At 62.1% G+C, this 14052-nt stretch overlaps 2 protein-coding genes across 2 annotated transcripts in view; both read left to right on the forward strand.

Moving 5' to 3' along the window:
- SPR (sepiapterin reductase) overlaps nt 1–1779 on the forward strand; it is a 21900-nt gene extending 20121 nt beyond the window's left edge. The window contains exons 3-4 of the mRNA XM_042021971.1: nt 1089–1155; nt 1548–1779. Coding sequence (XP_041877905.1) covers nt 1089–1155; nt 1548–1779 — 299 coding nt within the window. The remainder of the gene's footprint in view (nt 1–1088; nt 1156–1547) is intronic.
- Nucleotides 1780–4319: 2540 nt separating this feature from the next.
- EMX1 (empty spiracles homeobox 1) lies at nt 4320–13751 on the forward strand. The gene is made up of 3 exons (XM_042021956.1): nt 4320–4810; nt 6576–6760; nt 13047–13751. The coding sequence occupies exons 1-3, from the start codon at nt 4450–4452 to the stop codon at nt 13212–13214; spliced, it is 714 nt and encodes a 237-aa protein (XP_041877890.1). The 5' UTR covers nt 4320–4449; the 3' UTR covers nt 13215–13751.
- Nucleotides 13752–14052: the final 301 nt, after the last annotated feature.

Below are 14052 nucleotides of genomic sequence, written 5' to 3' on the forward strand. Positions count from 1 at the left end.
GGCAGGAGTGACCAGAGCAGTCCCTGTCCTGTGTCACTGCACTGGGCGGGAGTGACCAGAGCAGTCCCTATCCAGGGGCAGCCTGGGCCACCAAGAGCTGAGGGTGGCCCAGCTCCTGGAAAGGCTTTCCCGAGGCCATGGGCACCTGGAGGTGTTCCCAGGCTGGAGATGATCCCGTGAGGAGCTGGATGTTCAATGTCTGCAAGGACCTGGCTGCCAAATCCCGTTTGCTTTGCAGGCTCACAATTCCAGTTCCCGACGTGGCTGCAGCCACCGGAGCCAGAGCCGTGTCCCCACCAAGGACCCTCAGGATGTCCCAGCCCTGAGCGTGCCCAGAGCCCGGCCAGGTCACAGCAGATCCCACGGTGCCTGGGCAGGGTTTGGAGAGGGGAGGGTGGATGCAGCCCCCATGGAAAAGCTGCTGAGAGCCCTGTGGAGGTGGGAGAGAACCCAGCAGCCTCTTTCCCTGCTGGAACAGCCTCTCCCAGCCCAGAACTGGGGCACCTGGGTGGCTTCCCATTCCCACACTTGGGGTGGGATCCTCCTTCAGTCAGCCTGATCCCATAAACCACAGCCATCCATCCATCCATCCATCCATCCATCCATCCATCCTTCCATTGATCCATCCATCAGGCACAGGGTGGGATTGTTGGGGTGTCCTGTGCAGGGCCAGCAGTTGGACTCCATCCCTGTGGGTCCCTTCCAATAAGGATATTCTGACCCTGTGATTCTGTGATCCATCCATCCATCCATCCATCCCTCCATCCATCCCTCCATCCCTCCATCCATCCATCCATCCATCCATCCATCCCTCCATCCATCCCTCCATCCATCCCTCCATCCATCCCTCCCTCCCTCCCTCCATCCATGGACCAGCTGACACAACCACCTTAAAAAGGGACACTGAGGTGACAAGAACAACCTGCTGGAAGCCACTGGCTTCAGGGACAGCTTATTCCAATTCAGAATATTCCTGAACCAAATAAAAATTTAAAAATAAAATAAAATAAAAGCCAGGAAAACAGGGAAGGGACCTCCTCAACCTCCCAGCCCTAAATACGCCCCCGTTTTCCCCCTCTCCCCTTCAGGGCTGCCCTTGCTGGCCGGCGAGAAGGAATCCGGCCGGGGCAGGAGCTGTGCCCACGGGAAGAGCAGGTGGGAGAGCAGAGCAGGAAATGATCCAGCGCTTTGAAGTCTGGTCAACTTTTAACGCGGCGGCCGAGCCGTGCCCGCGGCCACGCTCCGGGCCCGGGGCCGATTTTCCACACGGTGCCCTTTGATGCCGGGGCCGCGGCGTTACCGATTAACGAGGGGACAGCACCTGCCGGGCCCGGCCCGGGGACACCTCCCTGCTTCGGGGACAGGCACGGGCGGGGAGCTGAGTCTGGGGGTGCAGATGGACGTGGGCACAGGGGTGGCCCCGCTTTCCCTCTGCCACTCCAAACACCCCATAAATGACCCTCTACCCCCAACCCACGGGCAGCGTTCGGTGCCTGTCCTGCCCCTCTTTCCCTCTCCTTCCCTCCTCTTCCGTTTGCTCCTTGCAGGATCCCCCGGTTGGATTTTACAGACCCCCCCGGCACCCCCGATCCCGGTGCAGCCGCCCCTGCCCGGCCCCTGCGGTTCCTCGGCCGCGCTCGCACGGCCGCGGCTCTTTCGTTAGAAAGGAAAATGCCTTTCTCCCCTTCCCGGAGCTGCTCCCGGCCGGAACCCAGCGGGAAGGCAGCATCCCGGCTCCCCTCTCCTGGGAATTCCGCGGATAAAGTTTTCTGTCAATGAACCAGGGGCACTTCGAGCCGGAGCAAGACCCCTGCTCGGCGGGTCCGTGTTTATTCCCGAAAGGATAAAAATCCTGCTTGAGTTATCCTGGAGCTGGGAGCAGGCCTGGGAGCAGAGGGGAAAAAGAAATTTAAAGATAAATTTGGGGTTCTCCACCGGTTTCAGCGCAGCAGCTCCCCGGTTCCCTCCGGAGCATCCGAGCAGCCTCGCCTGGACACGGAGCCGGGACCGAAAACCACCGGGGCGAATTGGGGAAAAAAATAAATCAGATGAAAGATTTATAAATTCCCGAGAGGGCGATCTACCCCCAAAGCTGCTCCCTCCCAAAAATTGTTCCAGTGGAGCCAGGGCGCCGAGGGGAGATGCCGCCGGCGGGGATCCCACGGGAAGCAGCCGGAGCCCGGCCGCCTTTCCCGTTTCCCCCCCGCAGAAGATGCTCAAACCGAGGGAGATCCGCACGAAACGAAATCCCGGCCCCGCGCCGCGCTCCGGGGCCGCGGATCCCGCAGCGCCCGCTCCGCACCCGCGGCTGCCGCAGGGCTGGGGCGGAGGGGCCGCGTCTCCCCCCTCCGGCCCCGGGGGCAGAGAAAAGGTCGAGGAAAAAAAAAGAGAAAAAAATAAATTCAATTCAATTCAATTGGATTAAATTGATTTAAATGAAATTCCACAAACGGTCCGGAGCCGGGCACAGTTTTCCGCGACTGAGCCGAGCTGCCCCCGTGTCCCCTTCCTCTTCCCGATCCCATCCCTTTCCCTTCCCCTTCCTCATCTCTATCCCTTCCCCTTCCCCTTCTTCCCCATCCCTTCCCCTTCCCATCCCCATCCGCCGCGGGTGTTCCCCGCTCCGCTCCCGCTGCCCTCTCCACCAGCTCTCTCACCCAACTCCGCTTCTTTATTTCCATTTCTCATAGTAAAAAAAACCCGGAAATATATATATTTTAAATCTATTTATAATAGATTTAAAATGTCGATTATTTTTTCCCCCTCTCTCCCTCTCTCTCGCAGAAATGAAAATTAAAAAAAACGCTTTGCCGACGCTCTCGCTCCATTTTTAGGCTTTCACTTCTCTGGGATTTCGTGTAATTTTTCCTTTCCTCTCCCCATCCTTCTTCCCGCAGCCTCTTGCGGGAACGCGTCCGCGCAGAGCCCGCGGGTGCGCAGCAGCAGCGCTCTCCTCTCCGCGGGGGGAAGGAACCCGCGCGGAGTATTTCGATCCAGCCAAGTGGAAAATAGACTTTCAACCCCCTTTGTGCGGGAGGGGAGGGCTGGCCCCCGCCTCCGCGGGCCAACAAAACTCCGAGCAGAGCCAAACTGCGGAGTGAACTCGGGACCGGCCCGCGCAGGGGCTGCGCGCCCGCGCATCCCCCCGCGCCGGGGCAAAACGGCCAAAATCGCCGCTTACTTGGCGCTTTATATATATATATTTTTTTAACTCCCAGCGCAGGATTGGAGCCGTGGGAAGAGGTTTTGGCCGGGGGAAGGTCCTGCCTTTGGAAGGGGTTACGCGGAAGGGAGCGGAGCTTGCGCGGGGCGCGGGAGGGGCGGGGGCGGCCTCACCTCTCCCCCCCCCGCGGGCCGGAGTTCCGCTCCGCCGCCGCGGGCCGGGCTGGTTTATTTATTTAAATCGCGAAGAAAAAGAAAAAAGAAAAAAAAAAAAAAAGGAAAAAAGGAAACCAAAGGAAGAAGAAAAAAAATTGAGGAATTTTAAAAGATCTTTTTAATTTTTTTTTTTTTTTCAGAGGGAGGGACCCCCCCCCCGCAGCCGGAGCCCCTCCGCCACAACTTCGCGGCGCGCCTGCGGCAGCGGCTCCAGTCCAGTTTTTCGGGCGCTCTCTGCGTCCTTTTGCCTCCTCTGCCTCCCCTTCCTCCCCTGCCTGCCCCATCTCCCCCTGTCCTCCCCTGCCTCCCCCGGCCTCCTCGTGCTTCCCCCGTCTCTCCTTGTTTCCCCTTGTCCTCCCCTGCCCGTCTCTACCTCTCGTGCCTTCCCCTGCCTCCCCCGGCCTCCTTGTGCCTCCTCTGACTCTTCCTGGCTGCCCTTGTCCTCCCCCGGCCTCCTCTTGCTTCCTCTTGCTTCCCCTGCCTGTCCTTACCCGCCTCAGCCTCCTCTACGTTCCCCTGCCCGTCCCTCCCATCCCATCCCATCCCATCCCATCCCATCCCATCTCATCGCATCCCATCCCATCCCATCCCATCCCATCCCATCCCATCCCATCCCATCCCATCCCATCCCATCCCATCCCTACCTTCCCCTGCCCTACCCTCCCCATCCCATCCCTACCTTTCCCTGCTCTCCCATCCCATCCCTGCCTTTCCCTGCTCTCCCATCCCGTCCCATCCCATCCCGTCCGTGCCTCCCCTTGCCCTCCCACCCCGGCCCTGCCTCCGCCGCCCTCCCCGCTCGGCCGCGGGGCTCAGGTGAGGCCGCCCCTTCCCGGCCCCGCAGGTACCGCCCGTATTTGTAGCGGCCGCCCGGGGCTCGGGGCTGCGTGGGCGCCCGCGGGTGGGCGGCGGGGCGGGGGCGGGCGGGAGGGAGGGGTGCGGGGTGCGGGTCCGCGTGTGTGCCGTGCCCAGGGGGAGGTTTCTTGCACACGCACACACACACACACCGCACACACGCGCGCACCCGCAGGACCGGCCCCGCTCCGGCCCCCCCCGCTCCCGGCTCACACCATGTTCCAGCCGTCTGCGAAGCGCTGCTTCACCATCGAGTCCCTGGTGGGCAAGGACACCCCCCTGGGCCCCGAGGACCCCCCGCGCCCCGCCGCCCTCGCCTACCCCGGCCCCGCCGCCGCCGCCGACGCCGCCGCCTTCGCCCCCGGCTTCCAGGGAGCCGCCGGCCGAGCCCTGTACGGCAGCGCCGAGCTCGTCTTCCCCGAGGCCGTGGGGCACCCGGCGCTGCCCGTCGGGCCCCCCCAGCTGGGGGGCTCGGCCCTGCCGCACCCGCACCCCTTCTTCGGGCCGCAGCACCGCGACCCGCTCAACTTTTACCCCTGGGTGCTGCGGAACCGCTTCTTCGGCCACCGCTTCCAAGGTGAGCGGGGGCTGCGGGGGGCGCGGGCCGAGGGCTGGCGGCGGCCCCGGGGGCTGCGGAGCCGCGGGGCTCCTTCCCCGGGGGTCGGGGGGCCCGGGGGCAGGACCTGTTGCTGCCGTGCCCGCACGCACGGCCGGGGCCCCGGGCGCTCCACAGCGGGGCCGGTGTCTCTGCACACCCGGCGCCTCTGCACACCCGGCGCCTCTGCACACCCGGTGCCGGTGCCTCTGCACACCCGGTGTCTCTGCACACCCGGTGCTTCTGCACACCCGCGGCCGGAGCGCTCCCGCAGCCCCAGGGCCGTGGCCGTGCCCGGGCAGAGCCGGGGACCCGGGGCAGCCCCGCAGAGTCCCGGCCGAGCATCGCGGGGCTCCCGGGGACGGGACCGGCGCCGCCGCCTCCGTGCGCAGCCGAGCCGGGAATTTGGTTTTCTCCTTCCCGGGAACGAAGGGAAGGATTTCGGTGCGGTGGATCTCGGCTGCGCAGCGAGACGTTGTTTGGTTCCGTAGATTTTTCTCTCTATTCCGTTTCTTCTCTTTATTTCTCTCTTCTCTTTCTTTCCTTTTCTTTCTTTTCTTCACTTTCTTCTTTTGCTTCTTTCATTCTTTTCTTTCCTTCCTTCCTTCTTTCCTTCTTTCTCTGAATCTTCTGGTTTTGTCTCTATTTCTTTTATCTTTGTTTTCTTTCTCTCCGTTTCTTACTATCCTCTTCCTTTCCCTTTCTTTATCTGCGCCCTTTTCTTTCCTTTTTCCCCCATGTTTGGTTGTTGTTTTTTTTTTTTTCCCTCGGTTTTTATTTTCTCATTTTTCTGTCTCCGTTTCCCCTCCATCGCCGTCCCCTCTGTCCCGCCGCGGTGCCGGGGGGTCCCGCAGCCCGGATTAGTTTTATCTGCTCACCACCAACCCCTCGCTTGTCTCCGGGGCTCCGCCGGGGATTGCGGCCGCTGCCGGCGGCGCTCGGGGGCACCGGCCCGGCCCCCTCGGGCCCCGGGAGCGGCTCCGGCCGGGGCCGCGCGGGGCTCCCGGTCCCCCACAGCCCCCGGGCCCGGCCCGCCGCTCTCCCGCGCCGTCCCTCTGTCCTGCCTTCTCTCTCCGCCTTTAATTCTCTTTTTCTCTCCTCGCTTTCGTTTCTTTCTACCTTGTTTCGCTCGCTTGCGGCGCAGCTTCTCTCCTTCGTTATTCTTTGCTTCTTTCCTTGTTTTCTCGCTTTCCCACTTCTCGTCTCTTTCTTTCCTTCCCCTTTCACTTTCTTTTCCTTCTTGTTTTTCTTTCTCTTTTTTTCCCTCTTTTTTTTATTGCTTTCCCACTTCTCTTCTCTTTCCTTCCTTGTCCCCTTCCCTCTTTCTCTCTCCCCACCACTTTTTTCTTTCTTAGTTCTCCTTTTTTATTTTTTTCCTGTCACTTTCTCAGTCTTTCTCCTATTTTATAATCTCTTTTCCTCTCTCAGTTTTTTCTCTGCCTCCCACCTTCTCTTACCCTTTCTTTCCTCTTCCCGCTGCTCTCCCCGTCCATCCCTTCTCCCTCTCTTTCTTTCTGTCTCCCTCCCCTCCCTTTGGCGCTGTGTCCAACCCCACCGTGGGACTGCGAGGAGCCAAGAGGGAGAATGCGGGACAAACGCTGCAATTTTAGGGTGGGGAAGGCGCCCAAAACCCCTCAATTCCCCTTTTGTGCCCTCCCCGTGCCACAGGGCTAGGAGGCCACCACAACATCGTCCTGCAGCGGGGGGGCTGGGGGTGCTGGTGCTGAACTCCGCTCTGTGCCCGCAGGGAGCGAGGTGTCCCAGGAGAGCCTCCTGCTGCACGGCCCCTTCGCCCGCAAGCCCAAGCGCATCCGCACGGCCTTTTCCCCGTCGCAGCTGCTGCGCCTGGAGAGGGCCTTCGAGAAGAACCACTACGTGGTGGGCGCCGAGCGCAAGCAGCTGGCCAGCAGCCTCAGCCTCTCCGAGACACAGGTACCGCCACCCGCCTGTCCCACTCCTGTCCCGCTGTGTCCCGCTGTGTCCCGGGATCCCAGCCCCGGCAGCAGCTCGGCACCGGCCGCTCGGAGCAGCACCAGACCCGCACGGTGCTCCTGCTGCGAAATCCCAGCTGGGATTGCCCAGGAGCCCCAGCACGGGCAGACCCCGCGGGTGTTTCTGGGCTCCTCGGGGTGGGTTTGGGGTTTTTTGCGTGGCAGCATTCGGGTGTTATGGTCGCTGTGGCAGGTTTGGGGCCGGGAATGCAGCTCTGGCATCATCCCGCGCTCCAGAGCGGTTTTCCGGTGTTGTTTCTCGCCTGCTTGGGGTGTTTTCCCTGGGAGCAGTTTATGGGTTTAAAAATCCGATTAGGAAAGGAGCAGCAGCCCGAAGCCTTCCCGGGAAAGCCGGAAAACCGTGGCTCAGCTGAGCAGCTCCGGGTCTGTGCACCAACACCTGGAATGCAGGATGGGTGTGGGGACGGTGCTGCCGAGGGGCGCTGGTTTTGGATGAGGCTTTCGGAATCAGAACAGACATTTCCCAGGAATTTAGATCTCAGGAGACCCAGGAGAAGCACAAGGATGAAAGGAAAAATGAACAGAGCTGGGGGAAAATGAGGGAATTGGGGCTGAGCACCTCTGTGTGCCCGAGGCCGGTGTCCCGGTAGTGGCTGTTCCCAAATGCTCCAGGGAAGCAGCGCTGTTTCCCGGGATATTCAATAACTGAGCGGGGGGGGAGAAAGTTTTCCCCAAATTCTGGTGAGGTACTTGGGCCTATGTGCTGAATTCATTGAATTTTTATGCTTTAATTTAATTGGGAAATAAAGCTGGAGCCGTGGGTGTTCCCAGGGCCTGCCTGGCTCATCCTTGCCCAGGCTCTGCCAAACAAAACCCCCAAACGCATCCCTGGGAGCGGGAAGTCCCTGGGAGGAGAATGTCACCGGCACAGGGATGGCGGCAAGGAGCAGGTGTGGATGTTGGGAAGCAGGGACCGAACCCCCCAAATCCAGAGGGTGTGGGAATCCCGAGGGCAAGGCTGTCCCGACCCCCAGCCCGCGGCTCGTGGGGCCCAGCGCTGACACCCGGCTCGGGTCCCTTCCGCTGCTCCCGTCACCTCTCTGGGCTGGAATGGAGAAAAAAGGGGAAAAAAGGACAAAACCCAAAGGTCAAAGAACAACCAGGAACTTGTCCGGGTGGAAAGGGCAGCTGTGGGATGCCCGAGGGGGAGCTCAGCCATTCCCTGGCCTTTTCCAACATCGCCCGGAGCCCAAACGCGATAATGGGATTTACTGGGGAAACGCAGCGGCATCCGAACCGAAATCCCAGGGAGACTCAGGAGTGGAAAGAGGCCATGCAGATATTTATAATCTTCATTTTTTTATGTGCTGCAGCCTATTTGGTGTTTCCATGATTTTGGGAAGCTGCTGCTGCTGGCAGGGAGCGAGCGCGGGGACAACGGGAGGCGGCTGCAGGGCTGGGAAAGGCTCCTGTCCTTCCCACGGCCTCAGGATCCATCTGGGAATGGGCATCCGGCAGCAGAGGTTTCATGCAGCAGGGAAAGCCTTTTCCCTTCTGTTTTGTGGTTTTGGAAAAACAATTAAAAAAAAAAAAATCTGTTTTAATTACCTGGAGGGAAATAATCCCAGTGTGCGGAGGGACAGGATTCGGGATGTACATCCAGGTATTGGGATTGGAGGAGTGGGACGGCCAGGGGCTGGCTGCCATGCCAAAAGCAGGATATTATTACTATTACTATTATTATTAATTATATATTCGGTGATAAATCCTGCATGGAATCAAGTTTCCATGGAAAACCAACCCCCTGGTCCACGACACCCATCCCGGTGTGACACCGGTGTGTTTTCACCTGGGGCCCCACACCCAAACCCACAGTTTGGGGGGTTTTCCAATTTTTTTCATGGATTTAACAATTCCCAGACAGGATTCAGGTTATGGCTGTGCCTGGCCCTATTTCCCAGCTGCTTTTCCCTCCGGAAAAGGGAGTTTTGTCCTTCAGGCTGTGCCAGCTCCGGGTCCCCCAGCCGGGGAGCAGCACCTGGAGCAGCCCAGGGAAGGTGAGAAGGGTTCAGGTCCTGCCCAGCATCGGGAAATGCCTTGGGATATGGGGTGGGGACGGTGCAGGGGTTTAACCCCTTCCCAGCCGTTCTCCTCCCAAGGAGCGGTGTTAATTTGGGATAAGATCGGAGCAACAGGCCCAGGGAACGGCAAAATCAAAGGGACAGGGGGAACAAAACTCAGCTCAGGGTCCTGAGGCAAATCCAGGGGTTCTGTAAGTGGGGTCAGGGTGCAGCAGGTGCAGGGAGGGCTCTGGAGGGAAGGTGGGATGGTCTGAGCGAGAGGAGCCGTCTGTGGGGTTTGGGTGTGATGGGGGACACGGGGGGCACGGGGGGGGTGAGCCGGGTGGCATCGAGCCGGGCATGTAGTGGGGGTTCCAGGCACCGGTGGCACTGGGATCAGCAGGGATTCCAGGCACTGGTGGCACTGGGATCAGTGGGGATTCCAGGCACTGGTGGCACTGGGATCAGCAGGGATTCCAGGCACCGGTGGCACTGGGATCAGCAGGGATTCCAGGCACTGGTGGCACTGGGATCAGCGGGGATTCCAGGCACTGTGGATGCTCCAGGATTGGTGTGCCGGGCTGGGATCTGGCAGTGGGACGAGCTGGGGGCACCGTGCTGTGTCCTGTCGGGATGGGCATCGCCTCGCCGTGCCCAGCGCTGGTGGCACCAGGTCACTTCACCTCCCACGGCAGCACCCTGGGCTGGGAAGGCACTTCCCTGGGTTCCTCTGGTGCGATGGAGCCCAGAATTCCCAGCAGAGCCACTCCACCCCTGGCAGACCCCGTTCGGGTTCTCAAATCTGCATTCCCAAAGCAAAGGCCTCTCCCTGGCTCCTGCCAGAGGGAAGTTTGGGGTGATTGTGGAATCACTGCATATCCCAGTGTCCCCTCCTGGCTTTGGATGATTACGGAGTCACTGGATATCCCGGTGTCCCCTCCTGGAGCTGTCCCTGCAGGAATGGAGCAGCCCTGGCCGGGGGCTCGAGGCCCACTGGGAATCGCAGCCGCTCCATAATTAATAATTAATAATTAACGGAGCGAATGCCTGGGAACCATGGGAGGAGAAAGATGCCCAGATAGGGCTGGAGAGCGGCCGCAGGGCTCAGCCCAGGGCCGGCAGCTGTCCCTCCCCCGGAAACTGTCCCCAAAAGCAAACTCCCAAAAGTTTTGGGGTGTTTTCAGGAGGAAAGTCCCAGCGGGGACAGCAGGAACAGGCGGAGGTGCGGCGCTGGCACTGGGGGTGGTGGCACTTTGGGTGACAGCCGGGCACAAGCGCTGTCACCCGGTGATGGCAGGGCTGGTCCCTCTCTGTCCCCTCCAGACGCATCCCAGCGCTCTCAGCCTTTGGGGCATTGCCCAGGGAAGCTCCACACGGAGCCACCGGATTTTAATTGTGCCCAGCGTGGTGATGGCAATGTCACCTTCGGGCCAGGGCTGATTCTCCGGGTGCCATCGGCATTCCCGGAGCAGAGCCGGATGTCCCGGTGGCCGTGGTGGCCCTCGGGGCACTGCACAGGTGGGGATGTGCAGGGAAACCCAGGGATGGGAGCCGGGGCAGGATGGGTGGGGCAGGACCGGGATGCGGGAGCCATCCCGGGACCGTCCCCATCCTGCAGCAGGAGCACGGGGCGGGAGGTAAACCTGGGGACATTCCCGCCGGGAATGGCGGGGCCGGAAGCTTGGCACGTCACTGCAGCTGGATGCACAAGCCCCGGCATGGGAACGGTTAATTTGGGAAGCGATAAAACCCCGGGCTCGGAGGTTTAAACCAGTTACTCCTGAAGTCGGGATGAAGTGGCGCAGGGGGCAGCTGGGAGGGGATCCCAGTGCCCACTGCGAGCTTCTCACGCTTTCCCCACTGTGGCTGCGGCCCGCTGGAGTGAGGGATGCGGCATCGGAGGGCCAGGGAGCTCCTCCAGGCTGGAAACACCCCCATTCCCGCAGCTGGGACGGCTGGGAATCCCGGGGAGCCTCATCCCGCAGGACCGGCCGTGCCCCTGAGCGGAGCCGGGCAGAGCCGCCGCTCTCCCTCCCTGCTCCCACCCAGCCTCGCCCCGGCGGGTAAATTGCTTCCTGCCCTGCTTCCCCTTCCACACCTCGGGGATAAGGCAACTTCCCCGCTCCCAGAGGGCCGCGAGCTTTAATTAAAGTTTGCCAAGTGCTCCGCGCTGCTTGAACCGAAGGTGCCAGTTCGGTATTGCTCCGGGAATGCCCCAAAGGTAGCAGAGTGAATGGGCTGTGTCCCAGGCGGGGGCAGGACACATCCCGGTGGCACAAAGAGCTGTTCCCAGAGCCGGGGCGGCCGGAGAGTCAAGGGCTGCTGCTGTGCTGGCTGCGGCTCCAGGGAATGCCGGCCCGCGGGATGGGAATGCCGGCCCGGGATGGGAACGCCGGCCCGCGGGATGGGAACGCCGGCCCGCGGGATGGGAACGCCGGCCCGGGATGGGAATGCCGGCCCGGGATAGGAATGCCGGCCCGGGATGGGAATGCAGGCCCGGGATAGGAACGCCGGCCCGGGATGGGAATGCCGGCCCGGGATGGGAATGCCGGCCAGCGGGATGGGAATGCCGGCCCGTGCCGCGCCGGGAAGGCTCCGGAGCACGGAGCAGGCAGTGCCCGTGGCTGGCGCTGAAGGAGAGTGGGAAAAGGGCCGGTGATCCTGGCAGGGAGCGGTGCCAGCGGCTGCAGGATCAGGAACAGCTGCAGCGGGAGAAGGCTCAGCCTGGGCTGGGCTGGCAGCGGCGGCCGAGCAGCGGCACCTAGTGCTGCGGGCCTGGGAGACCGGCGGCGTCCACAGCCCTTCTGGGGCATCCTGGATCCTGCCTGGGGCATCCACAGCCCTTCTGGGGCATCCTGGATCCTGCCTGGGGCATCCTGGATCCTGCATGGGGCACCCTGAATCCTGCCTGTGGCATCCTGGATCCTGCCTGGGGCATCTTCATCCCACCTGCAGCACCCACATCCCGCAGCGCTGCCTGCAGCATCCCACCCCACTGCCATCCCTCACCCCACATCCCTGCCCGCAGCACCCAGCGCTGCTGCCCGAGGCATCCACACCGCTCCCTGCAGCATCCCAGCTGCAGCATCCCTCACCACCCAGCAGGCATCCTGCATCCCATCCTGCATCCCATCCTGCATCCCATCTGCACCATCCCACATCCTGCACTGCCACCTGCAGCATCCCGCATCCCATCCTGGACCCCTGCCTGCAGCATCCGACCTGCAGCACCCCTCCCCACTGCCTGCAGCATCCCTCATTCCCTGATGGAGCACCCCACAACCCTGCCTGCAGCATTCCCACATCCCTCACCCCATCCACGCTGCTCCCTGCAGCATCCTGCATCCCTCACCGCTGCCACCAGCATCCCTCATCCCTGGCTGCAGCATCCTGCATCCCTGCCTCTGGCATCCCGCGTCCCTCGCTGCACCACTGACCGTGTGGGTGCCCTCAGCCTCCCAAACTGCCCCATGTCCGTGCTGCCCTGTCCACCCCCCACCCCAGCCCATGCTCCCAGGGCTGGGATCGAGGACTGTGGAGTTGGATCAGGATTCCTGGGGCCTTGGCAGGTGAGGAGGGTGGGATCCCCAAGGACGGAGACTCCGCTGCTTCTCCGGGCTCCTGGGATGGTGTTTGGCACCAGCACAGTGGAAAAGGTGGAAAAGGTGGAAAAACCTCAGTGTGGTCAATTAATGATCGATAATTGTAGTCACAGTCCTGGCTGGAGGTGCGGGGATGGCTCCGAGTGTCATCCCAGTGGTCACTGGAGCCACGGCCGCTGTGCCCGTGGCATCCTGGCACCAGTGACAGCCGGACCAGGGCCGGCTTTGGCTGCTGCCACAGCTCTCTGCCCAGCCGGGCACAGCCCAGCTCAGGCTGATGGGCTCTGGGTGCTGCAGTGAGGGTCCCCTGTGCCGCTGTCCCGTGTCTGAGGTGTCACCGAAGTGTCCTTCACCCCCCGGGGTTTCTCCAGGGCTGGGATGTGCAGCCGAGCAGGGCTGGGGGGTGGCAGCAACCACATTTGTCCCCCGTGTCCCACCTTGCCTTGGGAAACTGAGGCAGGGCAGGGTGGCTGTGGGAGCTCCTGGAGGGACAGGGAGGGACAGTTTTCCAAGGAAAACCGAGCTTCCTGCGGGCTGCAGCGGCGTCCCCGTGCGGGGCCAGCTGTGCCAGGACCCCACGAGCGCCCGTCTCTCCGTGTCCCAGGTGAAAGTGTGGTTCCAGAACAGGCGGACGAAATACAAACGGCAGAAGCTGGAGGAGGAGGGCCCCGACTCGGACCAGAAGAAGAAGGGCTCGCACCACATCAACCGATGGCGCCTCGCCACCAAGCAGTCGAGCGGAGAAGACATCGACGTCACCTCCAACGACTAAGGCAGGGACAGGCTCCTGGTGCGGCCACCATGGAGAGGACCCCGGGGCAGGAAGGGGGGACACAGGCGGCGGCACCGACCGGACTGTAGGGACGTCGCCCAAGCCGCCGCCGCCGCCCGCGGCCTTTCCCCGGGGCGCCGGCCCGGGCGGGGACCGACCCCCGTCCCCCGGGGCGTCCCTCGGAGGGGCTTTTCGGGGAGCTCCCGCCGAGCCGAGGAGGGAGAGGAGGCTGCCAGGGCGGCCCCGGGACCGCGCATCCTCCTCGGCGCTGGAGTCCGTGAGATCCAACCAACACGTCCTACCGGAAATGTTCCACCCTCTTCTTCATTTGCCTTTTTATTATCATTTTCCACCTTTTCCTCCCCCTCCCCTTCCCCCCTCCCTCATTTTCTCCGTTGGTTCATTGTTTGGGTTTTTTATGACAACTCATTTTAATTTATTCTTTCTTTCCGTGCCCGTGTGCGTGCGTTCCCTGCCGTAGGTAGCAGCTGTAGTGAGTGTTACTGCGTGGAAATAAAAGGCAAAACGTGCTGGAAACTCATCTGGATACCTGGGAGGGGAGGGGACGAGGGGACCGCGCCCTCCTCATGGTGGGGACAGCGGTGTCCTTGTGGGACGGGGACTGGGAGTCACTGGGAGGCACTGGGAGCGATGGAACAAGCGGAGTTTGGTGGCCCCATGGCGGTGGGTGAGGACAGGGGTGTCCCTGGGGGTCCCACAGCTGTGACAGGTACGGGGGGTGTCCCTGGGGGTGTCCCTGGGGGTGTCCCTGGGGGTGTCCCTGGGGGTCCCACAGCTGTGACAGGTACGGGGGTGTCCCTGGGGTGTCCCTGGGGGT

This window comes from Corvus kubaryi, unplaced genomic scaffold, assembly GCF_017639235.1.
Source record: "Corvus kubaryi isolate FWS band 111438036 unplaced genomic scaffold, C.kubaryi_AGA036_p1.0 37182, whole genome shotgun sequence".
Classification (NCBI taxonomy): domain Eukaryota; kingdom Metazoa; phylum Chordata; class Aves; order Passeriformes; family Corvidae; genus Corvus; species Corvus kubaryi.